The sequence below is a fragment of the Lampetra fluviatilis genome, chromosome 55, assembly GCF_964198595.1.
Source record: "Lampetra fluviatilis chromosome 55, kcLamFluv1.1, whole genome shotgun sequence".
NCBI classification, from domain to species: Eukaryota; Metazoa; Chordata; class Hyperoartia; order Petromyzontiformes; family Petromyzontidae; genus Lampetra; species Lampetra fluviatilis.
Window position 1 is genome coordinate 7,823,225 of NC_136329.1, and position 14,523 is coordinate 7,837,747.

Genomic DNA, 14,523 nt, shown 5'->3' on the forward strand with positions numbered 1-14,523 from the left:
CGCCAAATTGACTGAAGCGCGGGAGGCGGCAAGGTTGAATTCGCGGTCGCGGCAAATTGCAACGAGAAATTGCATGAGCGGAGGGTGCATACGCATGATTGGAAACCAGGCGATAAGGCCTGGCTGCATTGTCCACATGCACCGTTGGCTACGTCCCCCAAGTTTTTGAGACCTTGGAGGGGACCGGTGGAAATTGTGCGGGTTGCACGACCCCAGAGTATACAGATAAAATGGGGGAAACGCCGTTGGTATGTGCACCCCTCCAGACTGAAGCCCTATGCGGCACCGTGTGACCCCGTTCTGTGCCGTAACGACCGGGCGTGTGATGTGACCGTCGACTCGGGGAGGGAGGTGTCGCAGGCTGCTCCTCACGTGTTTCCACCTGACCCACCCCCAGGTGCCTCGGGCTTGACGGCTGCTGACCGTCGGGAGCCTGAACCCTGCGGCACGCACGGGTCCTCGGTGCCTGGCCGATGTCTTTCTGAACCGCCGGCACCACCGGACGTTCAACCGCGTCTGGTGCCGTACGACGGACCGGCAAGGCGGACTCGGGCTAGGGCTCGACAATTTTCATGAAGACGTTATTTTCTCTATACCGATCTCGCCCGGTGTTCCCCTCTGCCGGGGTATTGTCCCGTTGTAGGGACGCTCGGAAAGAGGGGGACACCGCACGAGTCGTGGAAAAAAAAAAAAAAAAAAAAAAAATTTTGTCTATTTATTTTCCTTTCTGCATACACATTGCTATTGTCACTCGCCGGTTTGTATATATTGTTCTATTGTCGCGGTGGCATTGGTTGATGGTTGCTGATGGTAGTGTTCGCGTCGTGTTGTGTTGTTACGTTAGTTGTTGTTCTTGTTGTGGTGTTGTGTTACGGGGCACACAGGGCGGTTTGTATATTTTTATAGCAGCCGGGTCGGCTGCGAGCTATGTGGTAGGGGGTGATGTAGTGGTGGTATTGACGTGCGCCGACTGTGACAGTGATAGATCACGGGGCGGCGCGGGGTGCGGGGTTGGGCACGCGTTGTGGGCGTGGTGTGGACGCGCGCGCCGGGAGTGACAGATGACGGTGCGGCGCGGCGTGGCGCCCGGCGATTGGTCGAGTGAGTGGGTGCTCGCAGCGACGTCGGCAGGTGGGGTATAAAGGGGGACGCGCGAGAGCACTCGGGGGGAGTTACCCAGTTGAAGACCCGAAGACGGAGCTGAAGACCTAGTGAAGCCGAGTAGCTCAGTGGCGTTAGTCGCCGAGTAGCTAAGTGGATGTTGGTCATCCGGGTAGCTCAGTGGCGTTAGTCGCCGAGTAGCTAAGTGGATGTTGGTCATCCGAGTAGCTCAGTAGGTGTTAGTCACCTGTAACCAAGTTTGATAAAATAAAGAGTGTGTTACCCGTGAAGTCGTCTCCCGCCGAGTTACTACACTACAGAATCATCCGTCTTCCACATCCACCATTCACTTGCATCGTCTTCCTCTTCTGGAAGCTGTGCCCGCGTTCAGAAACCCTTCTCGGTAGAATCTTCCGTCACCCCTCCCCCTACCCTTAATCTGGCATTGTCTTCCTCTTCTAGAAGACGTGCCCACGTTCAGAAACTTTCTCTAATTAACTCGCTATGACTTCCGCTTCCGGAAGATTTGCCGGCGTTCAGAAACCCCCTCTCGGTAGACTCTTCCGTCTTCCACACCCACCATTAACTCGCATTGTCTTCCTCTTCCGGAAGATGTGCCCGCGTTCAGAAAACCCCCTCGGTAGAGTCTTCCGTCACCCCCTCCTACCATTACCTCACATCATCTTCTTCTTCTGGAAGATTTGTTGGCGTTCAGAAACTCCCTCTCGGTAGAATCTTCCGTCTTCCGCGTCCTCCGTGGAAGCCGAGGCGGGCAACATGGAGGCGTCTTCGAGCGAGGCGCTGTTCAGCAACAGCGACAAGAGTGTGGAGGAAGCCTTCAACCAGTTCTACACAGAGGTGCGGCGCCCTCAGTGGCGTGCGGAGGCCGCTGCCATCGTCAAAGCCACCTTCGACTTGGGCGGCTGAGCCGGCGGTTATCATTTTTTCCCAGACTAACCATTCCCCGCCTCTCTGCCCCCCACCGACCGATACCCGCCCGCCGCCCGCGGTGAGCCCTGGCCGGCAGAGGAATTAGGAAAAGCGGCGGGCTCCACCGATGAGCTAGGCCGCAGGCGTGATGTCCCGGCGATTTTTTTCGGGGACAATTTCAATGCCCGAAGTGGAATGAAACGTGCGGGTTTGACATTAGAAATCGTGCAGATGAGGTTGTGCAGATGTATTTATCGTTTTTTTTAGCTAAATTTGTAAATTAATATATCATTGGCGGAACGTTTTAACGTGGAGAATGTTTAGTACCCCGGGGCTTTTACTCTGGATTCATCCAGCAGTGGATTGAGCTGTACGCACGGCCGTGTGCTGCTGATGATGGTGCTGCTGCTAATGTTGATGGTGAATGGGTGGAAAGTGTTGTGGTTAGTAAAGCTGCTGATGATGGCCAAGATTATGCTGTTGTGTGAGATGATGGGAGTGTTGTGTATGATGATGGTGGTTGTGTAGATGATGATGATGGTGGTGTAGATGATTGTGGTGGTGTAGATGATTGTGGTGGTATAGATGATTGTGGTGGTGGTGTAGATGGTGGTGGTGGTGTAGATGATGATGGTGGTGGTGTAGGTGGTGATGATGATGATGGTGGTGGTGATGATGATGGTGGTGGTGTAGGTGTAGATGGTGGTGGTGGTGGTGATGATGGTGATGATGTTGGTGATGATGGTGATGTTGGTGATGATGGTGCTGAGGATGGTGATGATGGTCATGTTGGTGCTGATAGTCATGTTGGTGATGATTGTCATGTTGGTGATGATGGTGATGTTGGTGATGATGGTCATGTTGGTGATGATGGTCATGTTGGTGATGATGGTGATGTTGGTGATGATGGTCATGTTGGTGATGATGGTCATGTTGGTGATGATGGCCATGTTCGTGATGATGGTCATGTTGGTGATGATGGTCATGTTGGTGATGATGGTCATGTTGGTGATGATGATGGTGATGTTGGTGATGGTGGTGGTGATGGTGATGTTGGTGCTGATGGTCATGTTGGTGCTGATGATGGTGATGTTGGTGATGATTAGCGCGGTTGGCTACGTACAGTGCGAAAGAAGTTCAACATACATGGACTACACTATACACTACAATACACACTACAATACACACTACAATACACACTACACTATACACTACAATACACACTACATTAAACACTACAATACACACTACACTATACACTACAATACACACTACATTGCACACTACACTATACACTACAATACACACTACACTATACACTACACTTGATTTGAAGCTTTAGTGACTGCAGGAATTACTCTTTGGTTCTTTCGGTAAAGTCACGCAGAAAGAAAATAAATTAAACAACAGAGCACGACGTTTCGATTGCAACACAAGCAGTCGTCATCAGAACTAAATTTGAGAGAGAAAAAACAGAGACACACAGACAGACACACAGGCAGAGAGAGACAACACAGAGACACACAGAGAGAGACGCACAGAGAGAGACACACAGAGAGAGACACAACAGAGACACAGACAGACACACAAGCAGAGAGAGACAACACAGAGACACAGAGAGAGACACACACAGAGACACAGAGAGAGAGACACACAGAGAGACACACACAGAGACACACACAGAGACACACACAGAGACACACACAGAGACACACAGAGAGAGACACAACATAGACACACAGAGACACACAAGCAGAGAGAGACTCACACAAAGAAACACACAACATAGACACACAGAGACACACACAGAGGTTGGGCATTTCCACACATCTCTGTGTGTCTCTGTCAGATTTCACACTTAACTTTTAATTTTAGCAATCTTTGGAGATCGTAATCAACCAGGCTATGCATTAACTGTGTGTTGGCCGACTCTCTGTGTTGCATTGCATACATTTCCCCCAAAAAATGTGCTACAATTTGTTTTCTCAAACTGCCTATTTCCCTCTCTCTCTACAATGTACCAGTCTCTCATAGGGCCATTCGATCTTTCTCTCCCTCGGTCATTTCGGGGTGGATTTCCACACAGCTCTCTCTGAAATGTGCCAGTCTTGTTGGGTCTTTCATTGACATGCGAATTCCTCTGCTCCAGCAGCTGCCCCAGCAGACCCACGTCTCTCTCTCTTTCTGCCCCAACCTCCCCCCCTCTCTCTATTTAAGGCCTCGACATAGAGGCATTGGGTCTCTGTGTGTCTCTGTGTTGTCTCTCTCTGTGTGTCTCTGTGTGTCTCTCTGTGTGTCTCTCTCTGCTTGTGTGTCTGTCTGTGTGTCTATGTTGTGGGTCTCTCTCTGTGTGTCTCTGTGTTGTCTCTCTCTGCTTGTGTGTCTGTCTGTGTTGTCTCTGTGTTGTCTCTCTCTGTGTGTCTATGCTGTGTCTCTCTGTGTGTCTCTCTCTGTGTGTCTCTGTGTGAGTCTCTCTCTCTGCTTGTGTGTGTGTGTGTCTGTGTGTCTCTGTGTGTCTATGTTGTGTGTCTCTGTGTGTCTGTGTTGTGTGTTTATGTTGTGTGTGTCTCTCTCTGTGTGTCTCTGTGTGAGTCTCTCTCTGCTTGTGTGTCTGTCTGTGTGTCTATGTTGTGTGTCTCTCTTTGCCTGTATGTGTCTGTGTTGTCTCTGTGTTGTCTCTCTCTGTGTGTCTATGTTGTGTGTCTCTCTGTGTGTCTTTGTGTGAGTCTCTCTCTGCTTGTGTGTGTGTCTGTGTGTCTATGTTGTGTGTCTCTCTGTTTGCTTGTGTGTCTGTCTGTGTGTCTCTGTGTGTGTCTCTCTTTGTGTGTCTCTGTCTGTGTTTTGTCTCTCTCTCAAATGTAGTTTTACCTGATGATGGTTGCTTGTGTTGCAATCGAAACGTCGTACTCTATTGTTTAGTTTATTTTCTTTTTATGTGACTTTACCGAAAGAACCAACAAGTAATACACTACACTATACACTACACTATACTCTACACTATACACTACATTATACACTACACTATACACTACACTATACACTACATTATACACTACACTATACAATACACTATACAATACACTACACTATACACTACACTATACACTACACTACACACTACGTGAGTGATGATGTCTTCTGTTCCAGGTAAAACAAATCGAGAAGCGAGACTCGGTGCTGACCCCCAAGCAGCAGATCGAGCGACTCACTCGGCCCGGCTCCACCTACATCAACCTCAACCCCTACGAGGTGAACACAACAAAACCACCACCACCACCACCGTAGTTAACCATCACCAGCACCACAGTCAACCACCACCACCGTCAACCACCAACACCGTCAACCATCGTCAACCACCACCACCACCACCACCATCAACCACCACCGTCAACCACCACCATCAACCACCACCGTCACCACCGTCAACCACCACCACCGTCAACCACCACCACCGTCAACCACCACGACTACTGTCAACCACCGTCAACTACCACCACCCACCACCACCACCACCCACCATCATCACCGCCGTCACCGCCACCACCACCACCGTCACCGTCAACCACCACCACCACCATCAACCACCACCACCACTGTCAACCACCACCACCACCGTCAACCACCAACAGCAGCAGTAGCTCTAAACCAATGAGTTTTGTATTCAAAGTTGGTTTGGTTTGTGACTGATCCCCTGTGCCGTGTCCGTGTGCCGCTGCAGGTGCTACAGCTGGACCCGGAGGCTTCGGACACGGACATCAAGAAACGATTCAGACAGGTGACGACCTCACATGTGTTGAGTCTATGGGCAGTGTTGAGTCTCTGTGCAGTGTTGAGTCTATGGGCAGTGTTAGTCTATGGGCAGTGTTGAGTCTATGGGTAGTTGTTAGTCTATGGGCAGTGTTAGTCTATGGGCAGTGTTGAGTCTATGGGCAGTGTTGAGTCTATGGGCAGTGTTGAGCCTATGGTGCAGTGTTGAGTCTATGGGCAGTGTTGAGTCTATGGTGCAGTGTTGAGTGAATAGGCAGTGTTGAGTGAATAGGCAGTGTTGAGTCTATGGGCAGTGTTGAGTCTATGGTGCAGTGTTGAGTCTATGGGCAGTGTTGAGTCTATGGTGCAGTGTTGAGTCAATGGGCATTGTGTTGTACGTAGCCCACCGTGCTAATTGGAGGTGCGAAAATAACTCGGAGGCTTTTTTGTCGCTGTAATTGGCAGCTCTCTATCCTGGTCCACCCGGACAAGAACCAGGATGACGCTGAGCGGGCACAGAAGGCGTTCGAAGGTGAGTGGCCCCCTCCTGGGCGGCCGTGGCTTGGTCTGTGCTCCCAAATGTAAACCAAAACTACCGGCAGTTTGCATTGGTTTGGCCAGGTGAGGGTCCGATTGAGTTGCTATGTTAGCTCGTTTATCAGAGGAGAAGCTGGCCTATCGAGACCCATACTCACAGAGACACCCGCAGAGACACCCACAGAGACCCTCAGAGACCTACAAAGACCCACAGAGACACCCGCAGAGACACACAGAGCCCTGCAGAGACCCACAGAGACCCACAGACACCCACAGACACCCACAGACACCCACAGACACCCACAGACACCCACAGAAACCCACACTCATAGACCCACACTCGTAGACCCGTACTGAAACTAAACTTTTTATTTTACCAAGTAAGGCCCACAAAGCTGCCCGCGAGTTCTGGATGATTATCACAAATGATAGCTCAACCAAGTGGACTCATCATCATCGTCATTATCACGTGGACATTTATAGCAGAATCCAAATTCTCTAAACCCGTGACTTTGATTCTAAACGTGGAGGGGACAAACCGGACGACCTGGAGAAAAATCCTCGCGACCACGCGGGGAGAGAGAGAGAGACGCAGACTCCAAATCTACAGCAGCAGGCATCGTCAGGGTCGGGATTGAACCCACGACCTCCTACGTACCAGGCGAGGTAGTCAACATCTCCTAGCCACCGTGGTGATGATGAGAGAGAGAGACGCAGACTCCAAATCTACAGCAGCAGGCATCGTCAGGGTCGTGATCGAACCCACGACCTCCTGCGTACCAGGCGAGGTAGTCAACATCTCCTAGCCACCGTGACGCTGCCTGCCCAGCGCTGTGCACTCCCCCCCCACCCGGTCACGTCACAGCTGTTCACGGCTGCTGTGCCGCCCTCACTCTGACTCTTGTTAACGTCCTGAAAGCTGCGATACAGCCGCGGAAGACGCGTCATCATCGCCGCTCTTCGTTGCGTAACTGCGTGTCTCCCCCCTCCTCCCCGTGTCTCCCTCCTCCACCTCTCCGTGTCTCCCACCTCCCCGTGTCTCCCTCCTCCACCTCCCTGTGTCTCCCTCCTCCTCCCCGTGTCTCTTTCCCCGCGTCTCTCCGTGTCTCCCTCCTCCTCGTGTCTCCCTCCTCCACCTCCCCGTGTCTCCCTCCTCTTACCCGTATCTCCCTCCTCCTCCCCGTGTCTCCCTCCTCCTCCCCGTGTCTCTCTCCCCACGTCTCTCCGTGTACCTCCCCGTGTCTCCCTCCTCCTCCCCGTGTCTCCCTCCTCCTCGTGTCTCCTTCCACCTCCCCGTGTCTCTCTTCCCACATCTCTCCGTGTATCTCCCCGTGTCTCCCTCCTCCCGTGTCTCCCTCCTCCTCTTACCCGTGTCTCCCTCCTCTTACCCGTGTCTCCCTCCTCCCCGTATCTCCCTCCTCCTCCCCGTGTCTCTCTCTACCTCCCCGTGTCTCTCTCCACCTCCCCGTGTCTCCCTCCCGGCGTGCCTCAGCCGTGGACAAGGCCTACAAGTCGTTGCTCAACGAGGAGCACAAGACGAACGCCCTGGAGGTCATCACGGCGGCGCGGGAGCACGTGGAACACAACGTGAGTGGAGTCGCCCATCACAGCCCCGGGCCGTGGCAGAAATGCCGAGCTGGAGGCTAACCCAGTTTCCTGGGGTTGATTCCTGGAGTGTGGGTGGCTGTGTGGGTGTCTCTGTGGGTGTCTCTGTGGGTGTCTGTGTGTGTGTCTGTGTGTGTGTCTGTGTGGGTGTCTGTGTGGGTGTCTCTGGGTGTCTGTGGGTGTCTGTGTGGGTGTCTCTGGGTGTCTGTGGGTGTGTCTGTGGGTGTCTGTGGGTGTGTCTGTGGGTGTCTGTGTGTGTGTCTGTGTGGGTGTCTGTGTGGGTGTCTGTGTGGGTGTCTGTGTGGGTGTCTGTGGGTGTCTATGTGTGTCTGTGTGGGTGTCTGTGTGGGTGTCTGTGTGGGTGTCTTTGTAAGCATAGACTTACATAGAGACCCCTAGACGAGCATAGACTTACATAACGCTGTGTGGAAGCTACCTGGTCTATCGCTCCGCATGAAGCTTCGGGTTTTCATGGCCACGGTCATGCCCTCCCTTCTCTACGCTTGTGACGCATGGACCCCCCTAATGGAACATCTTCGCCGTTTGGAAACATTTAGGCTGGCCTGCCTACGATTCATTCTGGGTTTAAGCAGGCTGGATTGTGTGAGGAGCTCACAAATCCTTAAAAGATCTGGGCAAAGTCCCATCGGTGAGCTCCTCCGGCAGGAAAGGTTGCGTTGGCTGGGCCATGTAGCCCGCTTGCCCAGCCACCGCATGCCTTAACAGCAGTGTTGAGTATATGTGGAGCTGAGTGGACTTGCCGATGACCGGTACCAGCGGTGTCAAGATCGGCCTCTGTGAAGGAGGCTCGTGAAGGACGCTGCTACTGGGCAGTTGGAGGCAGTCGCCCTCCAACAACAACGGAGGGCGGATGAGCAACGCTTACAACAACGAGCGGAGCGCCGGGTGGATAAAGCACAGCAAGTTGGTACAGTAGGGGGCACAGGTGGTGCATCAGCCAGTCATCTCAGTCGGTCGACCCGTGGCACCTGGGTCTGTCCCGTGACCTCCTGCCAGCGGGCGTTCGACACTTCACGTGGTAGCCTCAAGGTGCACATAGCCTGGCACAAGCGTCGTGGTGACGTCACCGCCACTTAGTGGCGAATGGCGGTTGTTGTTGATGTGTGTGTGTCTGTGTGTGTTTGCGTGTGTGTGTTTGCGTGTGTGTGTGTGTCTGTGTGTGTGTCTGTGTGTGTGTGTTTGTGTGTGTGTATCTGTGTGTCTGTGTGTGTCTGTGTGTGTGTGTCTGTGTGTGTGTCTATGTGTGTGTGTCTGCGTGGCCTTTCTCAGATCAAAGAGAAGAAGAAGCAGCTGAAGAAGCAGGGGAAGCCGCAGATCGTGGAGGAGGAACTCGACCCTGAAGCGGTGAGGGGCGGGGGGGGGAGGGGGGCGGGGGAGGGGGGTGGGAGGGTGGAGGGGGGCGAGGGGTGGAGTTTAACAGAGACTCGTGTGGAGGGTGTGTGGGTGTAGTAGTTGTTGTCGGGGTGTGTGGGTTTAGTTGTTGTTGTGGGGGTGTGTGGGTGTAGCTGTTGTTGTTGTAGGGGTGTGGGGTGTAGCTGTTGTTGTTGCTGCTGTTGTTGCAGTACAAGAAGGCGCTACACAAGCAGACCATGAAGCTGTTCGCTGACCTGGAGATCAAGAAACGGGAGAGGGCCACTCGTGACATGCACCAGAGGTTGGGGCACGGGGGGAGGGGGAGACACGGGGGGGGGGGGGGGGAGACACGGGGGGGGGGGGGTAAGAGACACACGGGGGTGGGACACAGGGGGGGTGGGACACGGGGGGGGGGGAGAGACACGGGGGGTGTGGGACACCTCCGACACTTGGCGTGGCAACGATCGCCGTCACCGCCGCTGAGCTCGCGGCCATCAAAACAGCGGCGGACGTTCGAACTTCGACCCTGGGGCCTCCCCTAGGTCGACTCGGCCTCAAACGAATACCACGGAGCGGCGTGTGAACGTGGTGATGTCCGCCCCCCCCTCCCCCCGTCCCCCCGTGTGTCACAGCGCCGGTAGCCTCCGTAGGGGCCGCCGCCGCTAGCAAAGCCCCCTTGCCCCAACGTCGCCGCGTTGGAGGCTACGCGGGGGAGCTTTGCCCGCACGTCACCGCGTCTCTGTTGTGGCTCAGGAAGCGGCAGCGTGAGGAGGAGATCGAGCAGGAGGAGTCGGAGAAGAAGGAGAAGGAGTGGCAGAAGAATTTTGAGGTGCGTTGGGTGTGTGAGTGAGTTTGTGAATGGGAGTGTGAGTGAGTTTGTGAATGGAGTTGAGTTTGTGGATGGGAGTGAGTTTGTGGATGGGAGTGAGTTTGTGGATGGGAGTGAGTTTGTGGATGGGAGTTTCACCCTGCCCCACCCTGCCTCACCGTGCCTCACCCTGCCTCACCGTGCCTCACCCTGCCTCACCCTGCCTCACCGTGCCTCACCGTGCCTCACCCTGCGTCTCCCTGCGTCTCCCTGCGTCTCCCTGCGTCTCCCTGCGTCTCACCGTGCGTCTCTCCGTGCGTGCAGGCGAGCCGCGACGGGCGCGTGGACAGCTGGCGGTCATTCCAGTCGCAGGGCAAGAAGAAGGCGGCCAAGGAGAAGAGATCGTTCCTGAAGCCCCCCAAGGTGAAGATGGAGAAGAGATGACGTGGACACGCGGTTACACACACAGACACATAGACACACGTAGATACACACACAGACACACGTAGATACACACACACACACAGTGTCACACAGACACACACACACGTAGACACACAGAGATAGACACACACAGACACACAGACACACACACAGACACACAGACACACACACACGTAGATACACGTAGATACACACACACACACAGTGTCACACACACACACGTAGACACACACACACACAGTGTCACTGACACACAGACACACACACAGACATACACACGTAGACAGACACACACAGACACACACACACGCAAGGAGAAGAGATCCTTCCTGAAGGCCCCCAAGGTGAAGATGGAGAAGAGATGACGTGGACACGCGGTTACACACACACACGTAGATACACACACAGACACACACACACACACGTAGACACACACACACAGTGTCACTGACACACAGACACACACACATAGATACACACACACAGACACACACACACACACAGACACGTAGATACACAGACGCACACGTAGACACAAACAGACACACACACAGACACACACACACGTAGACACACACACACAGACACGTAGACACACACACAGTGTCACACACAGTGTCACACACACAGTGTCACACACGCACAGTGTCACACGCACTCAGAAGACCGTGGGTGGGTAGACTGAGCCCCCTAACAATTGGAGATGGTGGGCCCCCTAAATAAATAACCCCCCCCCCCGTCTCTCAACTTTGCTCTGCCCTCTCTCTCTGTGTCTCTGTCTCTCTCTGCGTGTCTCTGTGTCTTTCTATCTCTGTCTCTCTTTCCCTATTTCTCACAGTCTCTCTCTGTCTCTCTCAGTCTCTCTGCCTCTCTGTCTCTCTCAGTCTCTCTCTGTGTCTCTCTGTGTCTCTGTCTCTCTCAGTCTCTCTGCCTCTCTGTCTCTCTCAGTCTCTCTCTGTGTCTCTCTGTGTCTCTGTCTCTCTCTGCGTGTCTCTGTGTCTTTCTATCTCTCAGTCTCTCTCTCCCTATTTCTCTCCTCTCTCTCTCTCTCCCTATCTCCCTCTCTCTCTCACCCGCCTCATCCGTGCCTCCCCTCCTACAAAGTTTAAAATCGCTACACGAATCGCAACCTCGCTCGTTTGCAAAGTCCGGGACGTGGAAGAGCGTGCCAGTGTCTCTCCACGCTGCCACGCAGGGCGTGTGGCACCACGGTGGCTGGGAGATGTTGACTGCCTCGCCTGGTACGCAGGAGGTCGTGAGTTCGATCCAGACCCTGATGCCTGCTGCTGTATATTGGAAGTTTGTGTGTCTCTCTCATCATCATCACGGTGGCTAGGAGATGTTGACTGCCTCGCCTGGTACGCAGGAGGTCGTGAGTTCGATCCCGACCCTGACGCCTGCTGTAGATTTGGAGTTTGTGTGTCTCTCATCATCATCACGGTGGCTAGGAGATGTTAACTACCTCGCCTGGTATGCAGGAGGTTGTGGGTTCGATCCCGACCCAGACGCCTGTTGTAGATTTGGAATCTGCGTCTCTCTCTCCCCATGGTCGCGTGGATTTTTCTCCGGGTGTTCCCGTTTCCCCCCCCCCCTCCACATTTTGAATCGACATCGCGCGTGTCAAGAGCATTTGGCTGTCGCTATAAATTTCCAAGCGATGATGGTGATGATGATAATCCCACTTGGCTGAGCTGCGATCGTTTGTGACAGTCAGGATCGCTTCTGAAAAAAGTGCTGCTACTACATAGCAGCGCATGTGGGGCCTTCTCAAATGCAAAATTAAAAAAATAAGTTTTTTGTACTCTTTGGTTCTTACCGAAAGAACCAAAGGGTATGGATCCTTGCAGTCACGAAAGCCTCAAATCTAGAACGTTTGCTGTAGTTTAGTTTTAAAATAAAATAGTTGAGTGTGCCAGCGCAGCCTGGCGCCGCTGATGATCATCATGATGATGATGATGAGACACTCAAAAGTCAAAACCGGCTTCGGGAGAACTTGTTCGTGCCGATGAAGATGTTGACGATGATGAACGTCCCACTTCTCCTTCCCGGCCACCATGCCCCGGGAGGCAAGGGGGGGGGGGCACCGCTCACGGGATGTGCAACTGGAAATGGTCGTCGTGTGATGTGGAAACAGCTCAATTCCTTGGAAGCTGCTGCTTGTCGTCGTCGTCTGTGTAGTGCGTTGCCGCGTCTCCACTGTGCGCGGCTGGCTACGGTGCGAGAGAAGTTCAACACACGTGCGCACGTACACACGCACACACGCGCACACACGCACACACACACGTACACACACACGTACGACAAAAATCCCCCCCGTATAGCCCGAACAGACCGTTGGGGCAAGTGCTGTTAGCGAGTAGCAGCACCTACGAAGGCCGGCACTGTGGCACACGAGGTGGTGGGTGTCAAGCACCCCGCCCGGCCGCCTTCGTCTCCCCAGTGCTAGCGATGTTAACGACACCGCCGCACCAGCTACTCACTTGAGTAGGCCGAGTCGATCTAGGGGGAGGCCCAGGAACCGGTTCAGATAATCGTCACCGGCGGTGTTGTTGGCCCTGAGCGGGAGTCGAACTCGGGTAGCCGGGTTCGTAGCGTAGCGCTAACCGATCCGCCACCGCTCCCAACCCACACACACACACCTACCCACCAGAGGTCGCAACCGGGTACCCGATACCCGTACCCTACCCGATACCCGGCTTCCCGTACCCAGCCGGGTACGGGTACCCGTTTGCGACCCTGGTGCGGCCGGGTACGGGTAAGGAATCAAAACCCGTTTGCGACCTCTGCCACCCACACTCATACACCCACCAACCCACCCTACAAAAGATTATGATATATATTGGACGATCTGCTGTTGCGTGAAAGTACCATGGAGACAGAACTTGTTGCCCCCACCCTGTTTGTCAAGATATAAACTAAACTGTTTTTAAACATTTTTTTTGTTCATATTACCAAGGGCCTCCTACCAGGCTTGCTATGTGGCAGCTCTTTTTAAGATGCGGCCCTGGCTGTCACAAATGTTTGCAGCTCAACCGCGAAGTGAGGCTCATCATCATCATCATCACCACGTGGAGAAATGTCAAGCAGGAGCCAAATACTCTCTAGACGCGTTTTGCAGACGTGTGTATGCAATATATACTACGTATGTTGCAGACGCGTGTACGTGTAATGACAACTTCGCACGCTTTGTCTTGAGATGGTTTCTTTATTGAAGACGTTCACTCGAACAGGCGGAGGCCCTGCTGCAAAAGCCCCAGGTCTCCCGTGCATCTCCCTTACATGCGTGTTGAGGACTAATCGACGACGACCCGGCAGACGGCTTGAAGGTTAAGGGCTTTCGCCAAAGGTTTATTAAAGATATTCCAAATAACACAAGGGGGTAACAACTCCCAGGGGTGAGGGGTCCTTCAATGAGTCCTGGTCCCTGCCCGGCTAGCTCCGGTCTCTCGCTCGTGTCGGATCGGGGACTCTGCCAACTCCACCGACCGGCGAGAGAAGCACCTCTATCGGCTACCACCGGCTTCTCTCCAGACTCACTCCTCGATCCCTGTCTACCCCTGGTTCCCTCTCTACCCTTCTACGCGTTCCCACAGTGACCCCGCTTTTGTCACGGGGTCCCCCTTAAGTACTAGAGGAGACATGACGTCAACGAGCTGCCCAGCACGCATGACGTCACGTCCCCATTTTACTCCTCTACATGCGGACCGAGGCCACGCCTCCCCTTCCGGAACATTCCCGCTCACTGGACGCTCGGTCCACCAGCAGACTGCACCGTCCTCTTCCATCAACTGGCCACGCTCTTATTCTCCATCATTTACGTAGCCACCAGTCCCTTCGCACTGCAGGCTGACTCCCCTGTCATTACCTCCTGTCGTCACTAGTCCCCCTTCGCACTGCAAACTGACTCCCCTGTCACTACCTCCCGTGGCCACCAGTCCCTTCGCACTGCAAGCTGACTCCCCTGTCATCACCTCCCC

General features: G+C 53.8%; 1 protein-coding gene across 1 annotated transcript; it reads left to right on the plus strand.

Annotated features, from left to right (window-relative positions):
- Positions 1-1,844: 1,844 nt before the first annotated feature.
- On the plus strand, positions 1,845-13,773 carry DNAJC8 (DnaJ heat shock protein family (Hsp40) member C8). Its single transcript, XM_078879875.1, has 9 exons — positions 1,845-1,959; positions 5,179-5,280; positions 5,750-5,806; positions 6,244-6,310; positions 7,808-7,902; positions 9,211-9,285; positions 9,504-9,595; positions 10,048-10,123; positions 10,427-13,773. The coding sequence occupies exons 1-9, from the start codon at positions 1,879-1,881 to the stop codon at positions 10,544-10,546; spliced, it is 765 nt and encodes a 254-aa protein (XP_078736001.1). The 5' UTR covers positions 1,845-1,878; the 3' UTR covers positions 10,547-13,773.
- The last annotated feature ends 750 nt before the right edge of the window (positions 13,774-14,523 follow it).

Excerpts from the sequence above, each read along its gene's own strand:
- DNAJC8 (XM_078879875.1), top strand. The coding sequence starts at position 1,879 with ATGGAGGCGTCTTCGAGCGAGGCGCTGTTCAGCAACAGCGACAAGAGT. Across the intron at positions 5,281-5,749 it reads TCAACCTCAACCCCTACGAG|GTGCTACAGCTGGACCCGGA; the intron begins GTGAACACAACA and ends GTGCCGCTGCAG. Across the intron at positions 9,286-9,503 it reads AGGAACTCGACCCTGAAGCG|TACAAGAAGGCGCTACACAA; the intron begins GTGAGGGGCGGG and ends CTGTTGTTGCAG.